General features: G+C 35.8%; 1 protein-coding gene across 1 annotated transcript in view; it reads left to right on the top strand.

The window, feature by feature from the left end:
• LOC107593036 (parathyroid hormone 2 receptor-like) overlaps positions 1-18,999 on the top strand; it is a 26,667-nt gene extending 7,668 nt beyond the window's left edge. Inside the window, exons 3-13 of the mRNA XM_016282613.1 lie at positions 1,306-1,416; positions 1,493-1,608; positions 1,870-1,967; positions 2,503-2,686; positions 4,310-4,463; positions 6,007-6,067; positions 6,195-6,261; positions 9,312-9,406; positions 13,610-13,748; positions 17,828-17,869; positions 18,017-18,999. Coding sequence (XP_016138099.1) covers positions 1,306-1,416; positions 1,493-1,608; positions 1,870-1,967; positions 2,503-2,686; positions 4,310-4,463; positions 6,007-6,067; positions 6,195-6,261; positions 9,312-9,406; positions 13,610-13,748; positions 17,828-17,869; positions 18,017-18,574 — 1,625 coding nt within the window. The 3' untranslated portion in view covers positions 18,575-18,999. The remainder of the gene's footprint in view (positions 1-1,305; positions 1,417-1,492; positions 1,609-1,869; positions 1,968-2,502; positions 2,687-4,309; positions 4,464-6,006; positions 6,068-6,194; positions 6,262-9,311; positions 9,407-13,609; positions 13,749-17,827; positions 17,870-18,016) is intronic.
• The last annotated feature ends 4,239 nt before the right edge of the window (positions 19,000-23,238 follow it).

The raw sequence follows: 23,238 nt of genomic DNA on the forward strand, positions 1-23,238 counted from the left end.
TTTATACCAAACTTTGTATAAGGATGATTCTCTACTATGTTATAAAAGATATAACAAAATGATTTGATATAGGCTACCATTTTACTTTATGCAATATGTGTGTAAAATTTCCATAAACTGGTTTTCCCATTAAACACAATGTATCTATACACTGTACCTAATTTCATAAGAATATTGATATATAATTTATTTTTCTATTTGTTGTGTCTCCCAACATGCATAATAAACATGCTTTTAGTCCTGGTGTCCTCTACAGTGGACATGTATGAAATCAATATCCTGTTTCATAACAAGAAGTCATATTTTGGTTTGAAACCCCATAAAATTTTCCTGAGATGTTGATTTATGACAAACAATTTGAAAATTAATCAGATTTAAATTATAATTACAAAATATTATCATATTTCCATAAGGATGTACAATTTTATCACTAAATTAATGTCAGCCATTTTTGAAGTCCAAGCAGAGGGAGTGGTCATGGAGAAACATTTGGTATCTCTGAAAAGTCCTGAATGTGCTCTGTACGGGACATCCAGACTTAAAACTGTGACGTGAGCTCTCAGAGAAATTCACTAAAATAATATAATGTCCACTACATAGACAAAAACTATGTATATATATATATATATATATATATATATATATATATTTATTTATATTCAAGAATAATTTATATTATATATAAATATTAATATTTTATATATAAACAAAACATACTTTTCTTAAATATATGCATGCATGTGTGTGTATTTATATATACATAATAAATATACACAGTACACACACACACATACACGTATATTATGTAAACAAAAACTTTTGTTTTCGGATGCGATTAATCGCGATTAATCGTTTGACAGCACTAATATGTGTTATTTCTCTGTACATATTTACTTTATTTCTGATCTGCATTTCTCATCTTCTCTAGTTTGCTTGCTAATCTAGTTGTCTAATAAACTTGGCATTGTGTTGTATGAATATTTTGGCTCTTACAATAATAAAGGCATCTGCTATGCATACATTTAAATGTTACTATTACAATTATTTTATTATTTGGTAGTGGAATTGGATTTCTGTTCATTTTTTTGGGATTTCTTCGTACAGGGGAATAGGAGCCAAATCCAGAATATAGCAGCAGAAAATGTTTGCCAAAAAAATCCATTTGCTCTCTATTTAGTTTCACTGCTAGGAGAAACAACTGAGATGTTAAACCAGTTTCATCTGTGATTTTCTTCCGACAGGAATCCTAACTTCCAGACTCACAGATAGCATTTCCATAAAGTGTGATTGTGGTTTTGTACACAGATGAGGTCTGTTCTCCTGGATGGGACGGGTTGGTTTGCTGGCCTCGAGGTTCCCCAGGAACAGTCACCAAAGTGCTGTGTCCCAGCTATGTGTACGACTTCAACCACAACGGTACTTGCAAAACTTATTTGATCAAATTTCTTTACAACAGCATCTAATCAAATTTTTCTGTTTCTTCGTTTTTTAGGATTTGTATACCGTCAGTGCGGCTTGAATGGGTCGTGGGTATCGGTGGAGAACAGAACTTGGGTCAATTATTCAGACTGCCTGCGCTTCTTGGCTCCAGGCATTGAAAAAGGCAAAGTACGTCCAATTAAACAGGCTGGAAGAGTTTGTGGTGTCTTATTGACAAGTTTTGAAATCATTCAAGAGTTACTTTTTGATAACAACGGGCCAATGTGATGTAGTTGAGTTGGTGTCTTCAAACGCAAAGTCTTATCGCAAGCCGTGAAGCTGCTAATATAGATTCAAATGCCACTGGTTTATTAAGTGAAACGTTTTTGGAAATGTTTAGGATGTCGAGTTGCATTCGTTGAGATGACACAGGTGTTGTTGTGTTTCCAGAGGGACTTTTTTGAGCGGCTGCACATCATGTACACAGTTGGCTACGCTGTGTCCTTCAGCTCGCTGCTGGTCGCCATTTTCATCATTGGATATTTTCGGTAATTGAACATCCATTCCCAGCAGATTTTGGTCCCACACAGCAAGTTAAAGAAACACTAATAATTCCATGTATTCATTATGAAGTTGCACAGCAAGCAAACAAATTGAATTTGTTCTGCACAAGTGGCTGCTGTTGAGGGACTCAAGCAGGATGATTCAGACAGTCTTAGATGTTCATCGTTAAAGACCTTCAGACATTAAATTAGCTGAAGAGTTCCCCAATGAGTTGCTGCTATAACTGAATGACATGTACTTTACTTAATTTTGTCAATTAAGAGTTTGAGATGAAATATGAGATATGTCAGTTGTGAACAGAATATCTTAACTGAATATTAGCCTTAGCAAGACAAAAAAAAATTGCCTTTTTATTCCATAAATATTCGAAATTTCATTTCCACAACCATCACAGAATGAACGGTGATTTGAAATGTGGCAGAAATGACAGTTATTCATGCCGGTTTGAAGGGGATAAAGGACAAAATTGACACCATTCCACTGTGATTAGCTGAAATTTTCTCTCTTTTTGTCTCCCAGGCGTCTCCACTGCACCAGAAACTACATCCACATGCACCTCTTTGTGTCTTTCATGCTGCGTGCTGTCAGCATCTTCGTGAAAGATAGAGTGGTGTACGCTAATGGCGTGCTACAGGAGTACGACACCATGCTAATGGACAACATCAGCACCGTCTCCATTTCCCCTCTTGACAAGACTCAGTATGTGAGTGCAGTGAATGAGCTACGTCGATTAACCCGGCCAGGTTTAATGATCTATTTTTTTTTCTCAGCTGAACTAGTTTTGGCTAAAATTACTTTAATTGCCCTTAGTTAACTTAAATTAAGTTAACTTTTCTCTCCATTGATATGGGTTGAGTGTTCTTGGTCATCAAAGATTAATTCATTCTTGCGCTGCACAGGCTTTAACAATAAATTGCAATGTTTGAAATGTATTAAAGTAAACTGTATTGTGTTCAAGTGATTGAAATTGAATGTACATTTATTTCTATTCTCTTTAAGATAAAGGTAGGGGGCTTTCAGGACTAATGCAGCCAAATGAAGAGTGCAGCAAATGTGGATTTAATATTGCATCGGTGTATTTTACCATTCCTATTGAGCTACTGGGAATGATGGAAAACTTATTTTATTTATTTATTTTTTGTCCTACAATCCTGTCACCTCATGTTATGACATATATTAGCACTATGACTATATTAGCACAATTTTTCTGATGAACTTTGATTTTTTTTTATCTACAGTACACAAAATGCTAATTATTTGTACATGTAATATATAAATTAAATTGTACGAGTTTTAATTTTCATTTTTTTCTTGGGAAAATAAAAGTAGAAAATATTTTTTTCTAAAAATATTGTTAGTGCATTGTTAATGTTTTAATGTGTACATTTTTCAGCATATTTTCGGCAACAGTATGTTTTAATTAAAATAGTTTACTGATAATCACAATGCGTCTTTTTTACGCCTTTGTTGTTGATGAAATCGAAAAACTTTTCATCAGTTAACATTGTTGCTAGTAATTTTGTTAGTGAGGTTAACATTTAAATTGCGGCCACATTTACCGCTAGTCGTCAAATTTTCATGAGCAAAATCCAGTAATTTCAATTGGAATCTACACGATCAGGAATTTCGCGTTAGGGCGAAAGATTTCCTTTCACAAATTTTGCAAGTTGTTGAAGCAAATTTACCATGTTGAATAACAGAAATCTGCTTCATACATTGCTACATTAACAATAAGGTTATAAGGCTAACGTTATTTAGCTTATTTTGCTAATGTGGCTGGACCTTAACAACAATAAATCGTAGTGACAATATCAATGACCATGACTGTTCACGCCAAAATATAAAAAATGGTGTGGTTAGGACTCAAAGTACTATAGAAGCCCATTTCCACCACTGAACAAAAAATAAAATACGTAATTGCAACTTTTCATCTCACAATTCTGACTTTTTTCTCTGAATTGAGACATAAATTCGAAGTTGCAAGTTATAATAATAGTTGCAATAGTTGCTATTGTAAGAAAATGTCAGAATTGTGAGCTGACATTTTTTCATCTGAATTGGACATTATAACTCGCAATTTCTAATTAATATCTCGCAATTCTGACTTTATTTCTCACAATTGTGAGTTTATATTTTACTGACAATCTCCCAAGAGTTTCCGACTGTTAAATATGCCATTGTGGTGGAATTCATGCACATTCATCTTGTAAATACATTCATTCCAACTAAAGGGTTGCATGACAATGAATGGTTCTGCTGTGATTGGCTGAATGATCACGGTTTGAGAATCCTGATTGGCTGAAGCCAGCGTTGTTTGTACTTTCAGGTCGGGTGCAAGATCACAGTCCTATTCTTCATTTATTTCCTGGCAACTAACTACTACTGGATCCTAGTGGAGGGCCTGTACCTTCACAGTCTCATTTTCATGGCGTTCTTCTCCGACTCCAAATATCTTTGGGGTTTCACTCTAATAGGGTGGGGTAAGTGCACATGTTAAAGGGGTCATATGATGCGATTTCAAGTTTTCCTTTCTCTTTGGAGTGTTACAAGCTGATTGTGCATAGATAAGATCCCTGAAGTTGCAAAGACTAAAGTCTCAAAACCAAATAGATATTCTTTATCAACAGTATTTGATTTTGTTTTTAAACACTGTTTATTTTACCCTGCCCAGACGTAACCTAACCAATTTCACAGCTTGTTATGATAATTCTCATCTGAGGCTTGTGTTACATCTGCCTTCAAGAATCTCAGTCGAATCGTTTTGGTGTCCTTTGAGGCAGCAACACTTACTTGAAGCCTTATTTATTCATACTTTATGTTTGATGCATAATACTTGCCAGGCAAGCTAAACAGACACCTTTGAAGTGCAAATACATTTGGGAAGGTTCCCGCATTGTTAGATACTTTGTTGAAAGCTGAACGACAGAGAAGCCCAAACATGTTTGTCCTACTTTAAACAGACCAACAATGACATTGAAGTAACAACTTCAAAGTCATTGATAATGTGCATTACTTAAGCAACATATTGATCTTCCGAACATATTAATGTGTCATCATAATCAATAATGCATAATTAATGTTCCTGGCATCAATGTGTTTGCGGTAGAGTAGCCACCTAATGAGGGTTAAACTTTCATATTCAAGCACTCTGAAACATCAGATCAAAAACATTTCGCTGGAACTTGTTTGCTGAGGTCTGTTTTTGGCTTTTTCATAATTAATAAACTCTGTGTTTAGGGAGATACATCATCATAAATCAGTGCCCGCTGGTTCTTACTCTCAGCGTGGTTTTTACAGCCAGATCATTCATATCTGAAAGTCGAAGTGTAATTTTCTCAATATTAAAATACTATCTCTATATGATGCGCAGTGGCAGCTGTAAATAAACCATCAGTATTTCTCTGCAAAGCATGTTTTTGTGATAAAAGAAAATTGAAGCAATAACCTGTGATATAAGAGGCTATAGACAAGGTATATATACTGTATATATGTGTAATGATATTTTTGTCAGAATATGGCATATATTACATAAAATGTATAATGTATTATTTCATTTTTGTTTTTATGTATTTAAAATATATATAATATTTATAATTGTATGCATAATGATATACATTTTTTTTAGTATATGATTGAAAAAACATTTAAGAATTGTATTAAATAGATATTATTATTATTATTATTTTATTATTATTTTTAATGAAAAAAGCTTTTTTAAAATAGTGTGAGATTAGGGTGGAACTATGTTTTTTTTTTTTTGACCAATGGCAGGTGAGTGTTCAGAAACCTTCAGTTTTATTTGTATCAGTGCAGAAACTATAGACTTTACAATTAATTTATGATCAGGAGGGTCAAGGAGACTTTCGGGAAGCATTTGACTTGTCGGATCTCATCGGTTCAAAATCAAACAAATAGAAAATTGTGTTGTTCCGGTGAGTTTGTGGCAAGTCGGACATGCTTCTGTGCTTGTATGCTGCATTACAGTTGATCAATCTTGTCATTTTCTAATTTGTGTGACCGCAGGTGTTCCCGCTCTCTTTGTATCAACCTGGGCTGTCGTCAGGGCAACGCTGGTGGATGTAAGGTGAGTTTCCCGTACGTGATCCAGATTCTCAGTAAGGTAAAAGTCACACATTTATACACAGAGAGCGAGACACACAAGCTGTTCTATATATCAAATGTAATATAAGATTTCGGTCTTTCTCCCTAAGGTGTTGGGAGTTGAGCGCAGGCAATATTAAATGGATTTACCAAGTTCCGATACTGACAGCAATTGGGGTGAGTTGGTTGGCAGTTTACCAACAAACAGAAACTAAACTGTTAGACACATTGAGTGTTGCTGTTGTAATATTATTGATATACCATTAAAGTATTTATTAATATTTTGAATTTTGATTTAATATTTCTGTTTGGAATTTATTATTTTATTTTATTTTTTAGTAATTTTAGTATTTCAACTTAAGTTTTTAATCTAATATTTATATTTTATTATTTATTTTTTTTAGTACTTTTAGTTTTAGTTAACAATGACATACATTTCATGCATGGTATACAAAACAGGTCCTGGAACTCTTAAAAAAAAAACAACTTTAAAATCCTGATTATATTTATATATATATATATATATATATATATATATATATATACATACGTGTGTGTGTATACTTAAAAATTAAGTATCAGATTCAAAGGATATAATAAATAAATAAATAAAAACATGTTTGTAAGTAACGGGGTAGTGAATTTTACCCAAAGTATTAAGCAGTGGCTTGCTAGTTTAAGACAAAATGTTGATTGATAGTTATTGGTAAACAATTAAGTTGAATGCTTGAGCTTGGCCAATACAGTCAACACTACAATTTACTTCCTGACATGCAAATGATGTCACTTCCTAAGTGTCACAATTGTAAGGAATGATTTGGTCATTAAAATTGGTCAATAACTAAGGTGAATAGGGTAAGAATGCAACTAATAGATATGACCAAGAATTGCAAACTTTTTTTTTCAAGTTTTCTAAAAATCTTTCTGTTGAAATATGCAAATGAGCCAACATCTAATTAAATATGCACCAATTTGAATACATTTCCAGAACAGAAACCTGAACATTGTTTAAAGTCTGTTTCAAAATTCTCTTTCATTTTGTTGACATATTAGATTGAAAGTTTTTACAGAGGGTATTTTGGATATTTCTTAATATGTTATGTTACAAAATCAGACAGATGATATATGAACAAACCCCTCAGTAAAAACCTTCAGAATATAGAAGTTTGGTGTATCTAAGTGCTACTGAATTTATGATGATTTTGTGAAATCACCCTTTAAAAATATGCTTGAAATCTTAAAAGTTATTATAAGAAAAAATATTTTTCTTCAATTTATGTGAAATATATGTTTACCAATAACTATCAGTCAACATTTGGCCCCAAACTACTAGCTAACTCACTTTAGATTAAATTTACAACTCTTGTTACTCTGTTATGAATCTGTTTATATTATTTTGAACTGACTTGAGCTAAATAATGACACTATTGTCTTTTTAATTGCCTGGACAACTGGGTTTCCATAATTGATTCAGCTGTTTTCCTGTTTATTATGTGAAGCAACTTTGAAACAAACTGTATTGGATAAAGCGCTATAGAAATAAAGGTGACTTGACTGGACTTGTCTTAACTTGACACTAATCTGAAACAACACATTATGACAGGACTTTATCAATTATTTTACTACGATGAAATGAGCAGATTTAGACAAAAAGATTTAGTTGATGGATTCAGTCGAGAAGGTCAAGACTTCTGCGATGGGACAAGCCACAACAACCATTTTCAGGATGGTGGGCTAGAAAAGTTTGAGATGTTTAAAACTAACTACTCATTTTGGGTTAATTGTATGTTGGATAACGGTCTATCTAACAGTTCTCATTGCAAAACATGGGACTGGTGCCTCATGGGCCGCCAAATTGCACCGTAGGCTATTGGTGGAAAGCGCCATCAAAGCAGTTGTTAAGAGATGCAGCTGTCTTCCCATTAACCCCGAATTCGACCCCGTGCTCTGAACATGATACGCGCTGAAAGAGCTTGTCAAAGTCCCATAATCCAGACGTGATGCGACTGAATGTGATTGACCAGTTAGCGGTTGCATGCATATATTTATCTGCGGAATGGGCAGATGGAAAAATTATGCTGTTAATTATCAGCTTTGCCGAGCATGAGCGCTTCCCATAGTAATGGAGCTCCCATTTCAAGAACATCTGGACCGTTGTGCACCAGGAGAGCTGTAATTATGCGACAGAAATGCAAATGTTTTTTTGTCCTTGCTGCCTGTCAGCAAAACATATAAATCTATATAAATTAGGACTTAACACACGTGGATGAATTTGCGCACAAGCGCTCATGACTAACAATTTCTATGGTGTATTGATTATGATGTCTAAATAGAGTTAAGCGGAATATGTAAACCTGTTGGAACTTTCACGGCTCAGATGCGAAAGAAGCTCATCACGCATTGACAGAATAATTCCCAAGCGGAAAAATATAAGCAGAATGAAATGAGTATTTTATCAGTTAAACTAGGGAACTTTTTGCACTTTTTCTCACTCGCACTGATTTATTAAAATTGTCCAAAAGGAGAATTTTGTCATTTCCGCCACATCTCGATTAATGTCTAGAGTGGGAATTGCATTTTAAACACTTTTGGAATAAAATTGCTTAATTGTCCTGCTAATTGTTATTTTATAGCTGTCCCTAAACACAAACAATTCAATAATATTTTCACACTTTTTGCCCAATTTGACAAAATAACAGCTTGACTGGAAAACGACACAACAATAAAACATTTCTTTTCAAAGGTAATATTTACCTATTTGTTTTCTTCCTCTAATTCTATCTCAGTAATTAAAAAAAATATTACTAAAATTGTGTAATTATAGAAGGGACTGTCTGAGGGACTGTCATATTTATTAATTGATTATTATTTCATTATTTTTAGACTGTCCACATTTTTAATGGAGATTATGTTGTCCAACGGGAAAATTATTTTAAATATATTATGTAAAATATAATATTATGTAATTTTAATAATGTAATATATATAAAATATATTTTGAGATATTTTTATTTTATATATGTAATGTATTTAAAAAAAGCTATATATATATATATGTGTCTTAATAGTATTAGTATTGTTTAATAAATAGTATTTTTGATTATGTATATTATAAACATATATTATTTTTTATTTTACATCTTTATCGAATGTGTTTGACCCTTTAGTCAAATGAATTATGAAACAACATCATTTTAAACAAATCCTTGTTTCCTTCTTTCTTGCAGCTGAATTTTTTTCTTTTTGTAAATATCGTACGTGTTCTGGCCACGAAGATCCGAGAAACGAATGCGGGGCGTTACGACACGCATAAACAGTACAGGTTAGTGCATGAATTTATTGTTATGTCGTGCTGTGACTGGATTAGGTTTGCCTGTGTTCTTGTGGTTGTTTTCGGCACGGTGGAGTGATTGGACATCATTGCTGAGATATCCAGGAGACGACTGTAATTTTCCAGAGGGTGGAAAAGCTTTGAAAGGCTGAGTGAGAGAAATACAGAGAGACTTTTAAAACTCTTATTTACAAACAGTTATAAATATACATATAGATACATATTATAAATGCATTTAGACTGCCTACGTATACATATTAAGGCTATATATACACATATGCATAAAAATCAATTCCATTACCTCTTTCTTCACAGGGTTGACATAAAATACTTTCAGTACCCCACAAAGAAAAATAGAACTTATACTCCAAAATTAATCCTCTTTTTACCAAAGCCATAAAGTGCCCCTATTATGCCTTTTCGAATATTACCTTTCATGCAGTGTGTCATGCAGCTGTATGTGAACATAAACGATCTGCAAAGTTGTGAAGTCGACAGTGCACGATACATAAAGTTATTGTCTATCAAAAAAAAAAAAGTCGGCTCGCAATCGCCTAAACGAGTCGTCAGGAATTCGAATCGTATTCTGTTACGGCTCTACGTCACGAAGTAACATATTTGCATATTGTCTGTCCACGTTCTACGTTGCCACCTTGCCCGCCCACAAATAGTAAAATTTCCGTGTGGTTAACATCATGTCGAGAAGACGCTGCATCCTACGCTGTGAGAATAAATTTGTACAATTACCACTAGGGTTGGGTACCGAAACCGTATGTACTAGAACGGTATGTACTAGAGCCAAGTCAGAATGCAGATTTCGGTGGCTCATTTCGGTGCCATGCCTGAGCGATCGATTGAAATATTTGTCCTCTGGTTCTCCGAAACAGACGTAAGAAGCATCATCTCCGGCACAAAATAATTTCCCGACTGAGAAAATGCCCCATGAACTCAAGTCGGAAAGCTCTAATAATACAAATCCAACAAATCTTTGAAGTAACGAGAGTGTCCATGTTGTTTTCACATTCCGACTTAAAAGCACAGCTCGGGAAATGAGAGCATCCGAGGAGCGCGTGAATGCAGTAATTACACTTGCTCTGATGGCAGCAGGTAGCCTTCCGTTAACTAAGCTAAACATGCTTAAATTAAAATGCCTAAAGCTTAACCTCCCTTGTATTCACATTTCTAAACCTGCTGTCCAACAAAAGAGAACATTATAACCTTTTTACTCCACAACACCAGTCAAATGCTTCCTTTTGTGATCTGATGTGGCTTCTTGTCACAGAATGAGGCAGAAAATATGTTCCATATGCTACATTAAAAAGAATACATTGATTAGCAATAGATTATAAATATACTTAATTATTATGAAAATACCAGAGATGGCTTGAATAACACAGATAAACTATATTGTCGCAGTCGAGTGTTTATTGTCTTTGTTTTATCATTCAAAACGTTTATATGTTCCGTTTACTCGGGTACAGCTATAATAGCGATGCCTTTGTCCATATTAGGGATTTCCTGGAGGGTCATGAGTTCCGCTACTTCTGTGACTGGATATGTGGATTTTCTGTGTGAGAGCGCCTTCTGGCGTCCAGTATGAATGAAACAGACATCATGTGTTTATAGTGCTAATGGCCAATCCATAATTTTTGTGGAATTTTTATTTATTTATTTTAATAAGTATCGGTTCAGGCATCGTTTAGGCACCTGAACTGTTTTAAAAGTATCGATTTGGCACCGGTATCGAAAAAAATTCCGTCATGGCAATGGGCGTTTCGTTTCCGGCACGTGCTGTACGCGGTAGACCAATCCAGAGCCGATCTCTCTACGGCTCTGGACCAATCACAAAGGACTGCGCCATCTGACCAATCACAGCAGTGAGGGCTCACGGAAAGGAGGTGTTTAGAGACTGATTCTTTGAACTTCTTCGCACGAGTCGTTTGCGAATCATTTAGAAATTAGCTAAAATTAAATCTATTTTCTGAGAAAATGAGCATGTTTTTTGACCTTGCATGCATGTAAACCTGTTTTAGGAGACTCATAAAACAATATTAGCAACCTTAAAAATGGCATAATAGGGGCACTTTAAACATCTGTAAAGGATCAATACCCCCATTAAGGAGTGTTTTATTCTTTCTTGTCAGCCAAATTGCCATTTTAGCTTTACCAACAAAAAAAATATTAATTAACACTATTTTATTCTTGTTTAAGACACTATATTTTGGTCCAAAGACAAAGACTATTTGTAAAGATAAAACCAAATTTATGGCTCAACTCGCTTAATAGGTAATATATCCTAAATCATGTGTGAAAGTGTTAGAACTGCTGCTGAGAGTGTTTTAAACCTACAGGGGTTTGATAACCTCGAGAGAAATTTAATCCAGGCAATGAATGCCATTAAAGACGTTACGGATGAACGGACACAGTCGCATTTTACTCTTAATGAGAGTCGGACTTATGCTCTGAACTTGAAGTAATTAAGCGATTTCCATGTGATTTGAGCTCAGTGCTGGGCTCCTCTGCTTCTGTGACACTTTATTTGAGGATCCAAATGCTGCCAACTCAAAATTCAACTCAGCTTTTCAAATTTTCTGGCCTGTAATGTAATAATCAGCCTTTAGAGAGATGTTGAGTCTCACTCTCAGTGTCTCGCTCTTATTTCAATTTCAGTCTCTCAGCATCGAGACAGAGGCTGCTTTCTATCACTTTTGCTTGGTGTGAAGTCTAAAACCACAGTAAAATCATGATATTTTTGGTGTCCCATGTAAATACCGTGGTATATTTCAAAGTACCGTAGTATAACAATTACATTGCATGGTAAGGTTGAAAATAAGGATAGGAAAATGTGTTCTGGTTTTGGCATCCACTACATTGTGTTTGTGGGTGGTTGCTAGGGTGTTCTGAATGGTTTATATTGTGTTCTGGTGGTTTTTAGGGTGTTTTGGGTGGTTTCTAGGGTGTTCTGACTCTGAGTGGATGCTACAGTGTTCAGTGTTCTGGCTTTTTAGGGTGTTCTGAGTATTTTTTGGGGTGTTCTGAGTGGATGCTATAGTGTTCTGAGTATTTTTTGGGGTGCTCTGAGTGGATGCGGATGCTATAGTTCTGAGTAGTTTTTGGGGTGTTCTGAGTGGATGCTACAGTGTTCTGAGTAGTTTTTGGGGTGTTCTGAGTGGATGCTACAGTGTTCTGAGTAGTTTTTGGGGTGTTCTGAGTGGATGCTACAGTGTTCTGAGTAGTTTTTGGGGTGTTCTGAGTGGATGCGGATGTTATAGTGTTCTGAGTAGTTTTTGGGGTGTTCTGAGTGGATGCGGATGCTATAGTTCTGAGTAGTTTTGGGGTGTTCTGAGTGGATGCTATAGTGTTCTGAGTAATTTTTGGGGTGTTCTGAGTGGACGCTTTGGTGTTCTGAGTAGTTTTTGGGCTGTTCTGAGTGAATGCGGATGCTATAGTGTTCTGAGTATTTTTGGGGTGTTCTGAGTGGATGCAACAGTGTTCTGAGTAGTTTTTGGGATGTTCTGAGTGAATGCGGATGCTATAGTATTCTGAGTAGTTTTGGGGTGTTCTGAGTGGATGCTATATTGTTCTGAGTAGTTTTGGGGGTGTTCTGAGTAGTTTTTGGTGTGTTCTGAGGGGTTGCTATGGTGTTCTGGGTGGTATTTAGGTGTACAAAGTTCCTATAGTGTTCTGACTGTTTTCAATGGTGTTCTGGTAGTTTTTGGGGTGTTCTGAGTGGATGCGGATGCTATAGTGTTCTGAGTATTTTCGGGGTGTTCTGAGTGGATGCTACAGTGTTCTGAGTAGTTTTTGGGGTGTTCTGAGGGGTTGCTATGGTATTCTGGGTGGTATTGAGGTGTACAAGGTTCCCATAGTGTTCTGACTGTTTTCAATGGTGTTCTGGTGGTTTTTGTGGTGTTCTGAGTGGTTGGTATGGTGTTTTGGGGTTGTTTCTAGGGTGTTCTGAGTGCCACCCTAGGCTGCTATGGTGTTCTGGGTGGTTGTTTTGGGGGGTTGCTAGGTGGGAAAAAAAATTGCTGATTGCTTAATTCTCAACTAACCTTACAATTTGAAGTAGCCTGTTTGTAAGAGCCACGTGTTAATTATTTCTTTATATAGATGTGGATTTAATCATTGTGAATAAAGTGTGGTGTAATATTAAAATATTTACAGACAGAAAATGTATCTGTGTGTGTACAGGAAGCTGGCTAAGTCCACGTTGGTTCTGGTTCTTGTTTTCGGTGTCCACTACATCGTGTTTGTGGGAATGCCGCACACATTCACAGGTGTCGGCTGGGAGCTGCGCATGTACTGTGAACTCTTCTTCAACTCATTCCAGGTGACTTACTGTTTCCCCTCTCAATAAATACTCACTAATGTGATGTGATAAAATTTAGTATAATGATGTGTCCCTTTGCATTTTGGTTTAATTTGCTCTGCTGGCGTGATAAATAACTGTTTTCATTTTTCGGAAGCGTTTTGCAGCTTATCTGTAGACGGTGGGAAATGAATAACAGCACACAGGAAATAAATTATGGGAGACAATAAAAAAACAATGAAATAATTGAATAGATAAAAAGCTAAACTAAAATTAAAAGTTTGTGCTGAGGTGCATCGAAGCTTTTTGGTCTTTGGTTTTCTGTCTTTAGTGTGAAATAAAAGTTAAAATAAAATGAAATTTTACAATTGGTGCTGAAGTTCATCAGAAGCGTTTACTTTTGTTGGTTTTCAGTTAAAATAAATGTAATTTAAATAAATAAAAAATTGGTGCTGAGGTGTTTCAGAAGCTTTTCTTCTTTGATTTTCTGCCTCTGAAATACAAGTTAAAATACATTTTTAAAAATCTGTTAAATTTAAAGTTGGTGCTGGTGTGTGTCTTTTCTTTGTTTTTCTGTCTGTCCTGTGAAATAAAAGCTCAAATAAATTACAAAAAATTAAAAGCTGATGCTGAGATGCTTTTTTCTTTGCTTCTCTGTCTTTCCTGTAAAATTTAAGTTATAATAAATTAATTTAAACTATTTAGATAGTTGGTGGTGAGGTGCAGCAAAAGCTTTCATTCTTTGATTTTCTGTCGTTACTGTGAAATAAAAGCTTTAAATAAATAAAGTGAAAAGTTAAAATACATTTAAATTAAATAAGTTAAATTAAAAGTTGATGATGAGATCCATCAGACGTCTTTCCTCTAAAATAAAAGCCAACAAGATTAATATTTATGATTTTATAAGTATAAATATTGCTAATATCACCATAATACTAATATATATATATATATATATATATATATATATATATATATATATATATATATATATTGAATACTTTCCGTACCCACTGTATATATATTAGGGGTTGCACCGACTAGTCGACTAGTCAACTTCAATGCTCTGCCATGACGCTTTAAAGGGTCATGAAACCCCAGACTACTTTTTCTGAGATTTTAGCAGAGGAGTTTGTGTTGCACATCATAGAAGACAATGTTAGCATCCGATAATTTTAACTAATGGAGAAAATTTTGCGCAATTTTCATCTTCCGAGTTTAAAATCTACATCGTGTTGACGTCACAATTTGTTGACACGGCAATGGACTATAGTACATCGATGACGCATCGGTGTCTATTAAATTATTCATGAGACATGTGTTGATTTGCTATGACAGACTCTTCAGATTGTGAGATCGCGTACATTATCTGAGAGAAACGTTCATGAATCGAAGGAGAGTGTTTGTTTTTGCTTTTTTAATAAGAGTTCGGCATAACCAAAGTCTCTTTAAGACAAGTCATGTCACTCGGCGGCCATCTTTGAAACACCTCTCGTGCATGCAAGTGCAGCTCCTATCTCTTTGTATGGGGAAACATCAAATTCTCCAAAACTGTTCACTAAGTTTAGGATTACATTTACATTTACATTTACATTTACATTTACATTTAGTCATTTAGCAGACGCTTTTATCCAAAGCGACTTACAATTGGGGGATACATAAAGCGATTCTTCTTAAGAGAGGCAAACAGACACAAGAAGTGGTTGTAATACCAAGTTCTTAGACATTGTTCAAATAAGTACAAGCTAGAAAGAGAAGGAATAAATAAAGAGAGGTTTTTTATTTTATTTATTTTTTATTTTTTTTTATGATGAAGTCAAGTAGCTTCGAAAGAGATGAGTTTTCAGCTGTCGCTTGAAAATTGTCAGGGATTCAGCATTCCGGATAGGGGTGGGAAGATCGTTCCACCAGCCAGGAGTGGTGAATGAGAATGTTCTGGAAAGTGATTTTGAGCCTCTCTGTGATGGTACCACGAGGCGTCACTCACTAGCGGATCTCAGACTTCTGGAGGGGATGTAAATTCGTAGTAGTGAGTGGAAGTAGGCGGGTGCTGAGCCTGTGGCTGTTCTATATGCAAGCATCAATGTCTTGAACTTGATTCGGGCCGCAACCGGTAGCCAGTGCAAGGAGATGAAGAGAGGTGTAACATGGGCTCTTTTGGGCTCGTTGAAGACCAGTCGTGCCGCTGCATTCTGAATCATTTGTAGAGGTTTGATTGTGCTTGATGGGAGTCCAGCCAGAAGAGCATTGCAGTAGTCCAGCCTAGAGATGACAAGGGCCTGGACAAGAAGTTGTGCAGCATGCTCCGTTAGAAAGGGCCTGATCTTTCTGATGTTGTGCAATGCAAACCTGCAAGATCGAGCGGTCTTTGCAATGTGGTCTTTGAAGGTCAGCTGGTTATCAAAAGTTACACCAAGATTTCTGACCGAAGTTGATGGGGTAATTGTAGAAGAACCTAGCTGGATGGAAAAATCATACTGTAGAGGATTAAATTTCGTATTTGACATCACCAAAGAAATCTGACAACAACTGTGTCATAAATGTTGTTTCTTTTGCTCAAATAGCGTTATAAAAAGCTTATTTTTCAGGCTAGATCAGCCAGTGCGCATGCGCAGTCCTAAGAGCACGTCTCAGAACACTGACTGTTTATATAGCAACCGGGACTTCTAACGGCAGCTGCAGTTGACTTTACCGATTAGCGATGGGCTCTTTCATTCAGAAGACGGTGCTTTCTGCGATTTAGTGGCCATATTGAGCGTTGCATTTTTCCCCATTGAAAACTATACGAGTGACATGTCTTGGGTATTCTAGTCTTTGGTATAACCGTTTTTACAGCATCATGACACAACCCGTCAAAAGGCTTATATAATCGCCGCAGAATAAGCCTTAAAAAGTTATCAGAGGTGCAACAGCATGTTCATGTATGTTTTCGATACAGAGTGCAAATGGCTGTGCATTTATTTGTTTTTAACTCGATGGGATCTAAATGAATCTGTCTGAACCATAGACTGTAAAATAAAGATGGACGACGCATCTCCTATTCCTTTCACTATATAAAAGTGAAGCCAAAGCATCTCAGTATGGCCGCTGCCATCTTGCATAAATGATGTCATTTGGAGCCAGAGTCTGCGCAGTCGTGTCGTGAGGTGGAGCCGTGGTATCAAACTCCCGCAGACCCAATCAACCATAATGACATGCCCCGTTTTTATAGCATCAAATTACTAGCTAAAATCAAACTTATCACAAAAACGAACAATTGAACATGTATAAGCATGATAACAACTACCTTAAATGACCAAAACCATCTTTTGGAAAATTGTATTGGAAGTATAATTAATTTTTTTATTTTGACTCAAGTCCCATTCGTTTTCATGGAGAGGGTGGGGTTTATGACCTGTACTACAGCTGTTGTCTGTCTCCCCTCTTCCCCCTCTGCTCGCAGCGCACCACGCCCACTTTTTTAGCGTTTTTTAAAACTGTGGTGAGAACTAACCAGTGCTGAAACAGGGGGCTTCATGATCCTTTAAGCTTGACGTCGACTAGTCACTGGTCCTATAGAGGGCGCAACAGGATAAGAAATCTTTGAAGGACTTCCACATTTACGCTCTGTTTCCAAACAGTTCAAATGACAAATAAATGCATACTCTGAAAGCGCTCCACAAGACATGCGAGATTATATTACTGGATGCTCGGAATTGAACGGGAGAATGCACGTTTTAAATTAAATTAGCTGTTATAGGAGCAATAGTCATATGCCATAGCTGTGCACAAGGTGTTTATCACAGCTCCAGACTTATTTGTTCATTAATGACGTCATCAGTGACTAGTCGACTTCGACTCGACTAGAGTTCTAAATCAGAAGTAGTTCAAACCCTAATATATATATATTTATTTTTTTACATTGGGGAAAATATAATAAATATATTTAATAATAAATAAAACTATCAAACAAGAAATGAAAGGTTTAAAAAAAAAAAAAGTACAGAAAAGAGCCAAATTAATAATTAACAAGTTTGGCAAGAAACTTTCTCTCACTTGTGATATTATATTGTGTGTGTTGTTGAGGTTTTCTGTCCACTGTTGTTTTCGCTCTCTTTCAGGGATTTTTTGTGTCCATTATCTACTGCTTCTGCAATGGAGAGGTAATTGTGGGTGGAACAGCATTCATATTTCAAATACTGCCACTTCAGAAAAGTTCGCATTCAAAGTGATTATTCATTTTCTCTCAACCCTTCAAAGTTTTTGTAGAAAGTCAGCATTCATTTTTGCTCTTCATTGTTCTCTCCCAGGTCCAGACAGAAATCCGGAAGACCTGGCTCCGCTGGACTCTTGCATTTGACTGGAAAGGTCCCGTTGTTTTGGCCAACTACCGCTATGGGACGGTCTTGAACAGCAGCGGCGCCAGTGTCCAGTCCCAGCTGACCTCGGTGACCCGCAGTTCCGCCCTCCTCACCAGCAGGGTGTACCGCTGCACTGCTCTGCCCAACATCGGCTCGCTCGTACACAGCTCGCAAATACACACCACCCTGCCTGGTTACATCTTCAGCAACTCGGACATCGAGAGCCTTCCGCCTTCCATTCCAGAGGAAATCGAAGAGGAGGCCAAACACATCGACGACATCAAGCTCAAAGGCGTTAACCACATCACCGTACGACAGGAAGCCCTCAGCATCTGTTTCGAAGAGAGCGGACAAAGCTCATCCCACACGGATTCTGATGATGTCAGATGTTGTCCTGATGACGTCACCACTACGGAAATCTCCAAGTGCACTGATAAAATATCACTGAAGGATTCTTCATCAGTGAGGTACAGCAGCTTGGATCAAGAGGACGAGGAAGAACTTTAAAATGTTTTAAAGACTTCGTTTAACGCGAATTGCCGTTTGCAACCCATTTTACTTCTGTAATGCAAGGTATTTACAATTGAAACAGGACGTTCGATTTTATTCTTCGGGAATTGATTGGAATGTAAAAATTTGGAGTTATATACCAGAATGGAGCTAAATTTGATAAAATAGTGCCTAAATAGCTATTTGGCTATTTGTTAGCGTTATCCAATAATGCTAAGTGATAAAGGTCTAAGTGAAAATGGCGTAAAAAGAAATTCACCTTGGAAGAAGAGTAAGTTTTAATCAAAGAATAAATAACATTTTTCTTTGGAATGACATGCACTGATTCACAATAAGACCGAAAGTGTGTCTTAAAAGAATATTTTTCCCAAAAATGAAAATTGGCTGAAAATGTACTCACCCTCAGCCCATTCAAGATGTAGATGAGTTTGCTTCTTCATCAGATTTGGAGAAATGTAGCATTCCATCACTTGCTCTACAATGGATCCTCTGCAGTGAATAGGTGCCGTCAGAATGAGAGTCCAAACAGCTGATAAAAACATCACAATAATCCACAAGCAATCCACACAACTCCTATCAATTAACATCTTGTGAAGCAAAAAGCTGTTCGTAAGAAACAAATCCATGATGTTTTTAAATTAAAAAATATTATCCATAATATTGCTTTTTCCAGTGAAACTATTCCTTTAAGAAAAGTAAATGAGTCAAACAAAGAGGCCGTACGTGTCGTATAATGCATGAAAAAAAACATTTGGTTGGGATCATCGGGTTTCACTTATTTTAGGCCTTGGAGAAAGATTTGTTTTGAAACAAAAAGCTGTTTGTAAGAAACAAATCCATGATGTTTTTAAATAAAAAAATATTATCCATAATATTGCTTTTTCCAGTGAAACTATTCCTTTAAGAAAAGTAAATGAGTCAAACAAAGAGGCCGTACAATGCATGAAAAAAAACATTTGGTTGGGATCATCGGGTTTCACTTATTTTAGGCCTTGGAGAAAGATTTGTTTTGAAATTTGCACTCTTTTTTGCTGGAAATTAGCGCCATCGCACTGCCGTATAAGATTGTTTACATCGTTAAGTTTGGTGAAGTAAGTATGTGTAAAAATTTCCTTCACCAAGTGTCAAGTTGTGTCATATTTTTGCAATTTAATGATGTCGTTTGGTGAAATCAAACAGCGGGACTCATTCACGAAACACAAGCGAAATGAATTTCATTTCGTAAAACATGTTTTTATGTAAATGTTGTCAGTTCCGTTACAGTTTATGCACGAATGGTTTTACAAATCATTTAAACAAATTCGTTCTGCTTGTGTTTTATGTCTGTAAAATTGTTTGCAAAACCATCTGTGTAAAATGTCGTGCTGTTAATTTTCACCAATACATTTACACAAAATATTAATTCCGCTCGTGTTTCATGAATGCGACCCAAAGTTCAGAGTTCTGCTTTGTGATTTAGGTATTTGATTACGCCTTTAGCAAGAAAATCAGTAGGACGTTGCTTGGCATGAATGTTTTGATTGTACAAATTTTACATCAAGCTATTTTTCTACTGTGATTTATCAATGAATGTTTTTCTCTAATTGTTTTAAATGTATTGTGCATTGATGTTTCATTCAAAGGTGTAATAAATGCACTTAAACATATGCGAAACAAACAATAAAAATGTTACAATGTTACATCGGATCTGAATAACTACAAACACTATTGAAGACATGCTGAAAAATTTGACGACACTGGGATCTTCGTACGGGTCCCAGTGAATACCTGAATATCTGCATTAAGTCGAAAGCCTTAATAGACTGAAGTGTTTACCATTGGTTTCGCCAGGGTGCTCTTAATGTGTCTTGCTTCCGAGTTGAAATTGACTGCACAGCCATTTGAGACCCCCCGTGGGAGTCGGGTTATGTGTTCATACTGTGATAACAGTTACATAACCTTTCTCAACAGCGCTCCTGTTCAGTCGCACAGAAATATTAATTTTAGACAAAAATAGTTCAAGCTACAAATCCACATATGTGAAATATGCATATATGAAAAGATGTAATAGATATTAACATCCATTTTGGTTATTACGCAGGCCAGAAAGAACAATTGATAGCTCTGCAATGAGAGTGAATGATAGCCAATTGAGAGATTTTTTGTAAGTTTCCTGCTTCTGAAATTTTCCTAAAAATCTCGTGTCATTGTGACGAATGTCTCAAACTGTGCTCAGAAGTCCGAGATTTCATATGAAGTCAAACATTTCTTAACAAATCTTTGCAAATTATCTAAACCAGAAAAGTTGGTGCTGAGATTCAGCATTTATAATTAATTAATTAAAAAAATAAAATTTATTCTGTCTTTCCTGTGAAATAAATTAAATTAAAAATTAGTGCTGAGATTCATCAGATGTTTTTATAATGATGTTCATGATGTTTTCATTATGTTTTTTTAAATTCCTGTGAAATAAAAGTTTAAATGAATTAAATTAAAAGTTGGTGCTGAGGTGCATTTATTTGTTTTTCTGTCTTTCCTGTAAAATTAAAGTTACAATAAATTAAATGAAAATGAAAACTTAGTGCTTCAAGCTTTTTTCTTTGCTTCTCTGTCTTTTCCATTAAATAAAACTCAAAGACCTGGACATTTATATTTATTTATATGAATAAATGAAAAAAATATATTTATTAATATTAATTTAAATATTAATTCTCATGTCGTTGTTTCAGATGAGGTCTCAATAATGTCTCACACTGTGCTTGGAACTCAGAACATTTCTCGACAAATCCTTGCAAATCATCTAAGCCATACATTTGATGTTTTATTTCATTAAATATGAAAAATCTCAGAAGTTGGAAACTTGTGAAAAACTCTCAACTGGCTTCTCATCTCAATGTTATTTTTTTAATTGAAATTGATATTATTGTATTATCATTTTATGTTATTTATTTTTAACAATTGTCTCAATTTATGTCTCGTATAAGATATTTCTCTTGGGAATTTTATAGTTCATACTTCATCGAAACAATACCGCTATCTCTCCTTTTGGAGATCATATGCGTTTGAATTTCATTTAGATCAGTTGGTGGCAGACATTCTTGCCTAAACTGCAAAAATCAAACCACATCCATCCAATTGCCCCTATTGATGGGTTGAATTGATGTCCTCAGACGCGTGCCAATATTGATTTGTCTCCTGTAAAAAGCAGCTGATGCTTTGCCCTTTTGAACATGCACACAAAGTCTTTTCATAGAAAGAAAATTATTAACTTTAATGATGGCCGTTGTGTAAGAGCAGGTGACAAAATGTTGCTTTTTCTCAAATTACGCTTGTACCTTTTTATGTCCCTGCCATCATTAATATTGCGAATTTCTGACGCCATTAGCAAATGCATCAATACAAAGTGTCCCACCTCCCCCTCGTCTTTTAATCTTCCTTCTCCTGCACTTCCTGTGCTTATTAGGCTAGCCACTGACAAGCTTAGCAGGTGAAACCCATGCTAATGGGCTTCACATATACCGATCTTTTAACACTTTCTCTTCGGCAAGGACCCCTGCTTTGTCGAGTTGAACAAAAAATGCAATGTCAAATTGATTTTAGAAACCTTCTGAATGCCTGTTCTTGTGTAAATCTTGTGTAAAAGTTCCGGCAGCAAAGTTTTTTTTGACACGATCTGTGAAAAGAACCTCGATCTCTCTCTCTCTCTTTTTTTATTTCAGGCAGAGGATGGCAGAAATCACATTTTCCCAATCACCAGTGCAAAAAATTATGTTTTCAGTCTTATCTAGAATAATTAACGGTTTTCAGGTATAATTCGTAGGCTACTGCCTAGCCATGGTATATCTCATCATAGAATCCAGTCAGGTGTTAACGTGCCGATGATGGCTTCATTATCGTCTGTGTTTTATCTTATCTTAACCGTTCCATTTCTGCAGGTGTTTTTATCTCATGGCTGAATTTTATTTCAGCCATGAGACTGGCAGACGAGCCACGAGCACTTTTTTTATATGTTCTACATTTCATGTATTTATGTAACACATATTCTAAATACATTTAGAATGAACAATAACTGCTGTACAAAGAGTAAAAGAAATATAGCCTATATGCAGAAAAGCCGCCTCTTTTTCAGAATTGTGTAGATGACCATTATCTTTCTTTCATAATTCTGATACATTTTCAGTCAAATCGTTCTCTGTGTGCTAGATTGGAGCCAGTTTCTTATTCTCCTCATACCTGAGAAACTTATTTCTGATGTAGCCGAACCAACGGGCAGCGCCGTGAGTGCAAGCTGCAGTATAGTAGTCTGAAAAAGTTTGGATATTTGTCCTTCCATATTTCATCTTTAAAGGGGTCATATGATGCTGCTAAAATGTACAGTATTTTGTGTATTTGGTGTAATGAAATGTGTTTATGCGGTTTAAAGTAAAAAAAACCACATTATTTTCCACATACTGTACATTATTGTTTCTCCTCTATGCCCCGCCTTTCTGAAACGCATCGATTTTTACAAAGCTCATCGTTCTGAAAAAGCGAGGTGTGCTGTGATTGGCCAGCTATCCAGTGCGTTGTGATTGGCCGAATACCTCAAGCGTGAGACAGAAATGTTACGCCCCTCACCATACTGTTGATGCCTTGTCCCGGCCGGAGCGATGATTCAAAAACATGAAAACCCATTATAAAAG

Source organism: Sinocyclocheilus grahami, unplaced genomic scaffold (assembly GCF_001515645.1).
Source record: "Sinocyclocheilus grahami isolate Dianchi unplaced genomic scaffold, SAMN03320097.WGS_v1.1 scaffold163.1, whole genome shotgun sequence".
Lineage (NCBI taxonomy): Eukaryota > Metazoa > Chordata > Actinopteri > Cypriniformes > Cyprinidae > Sinocyclocheilus > Sinocyclocheilus grahami.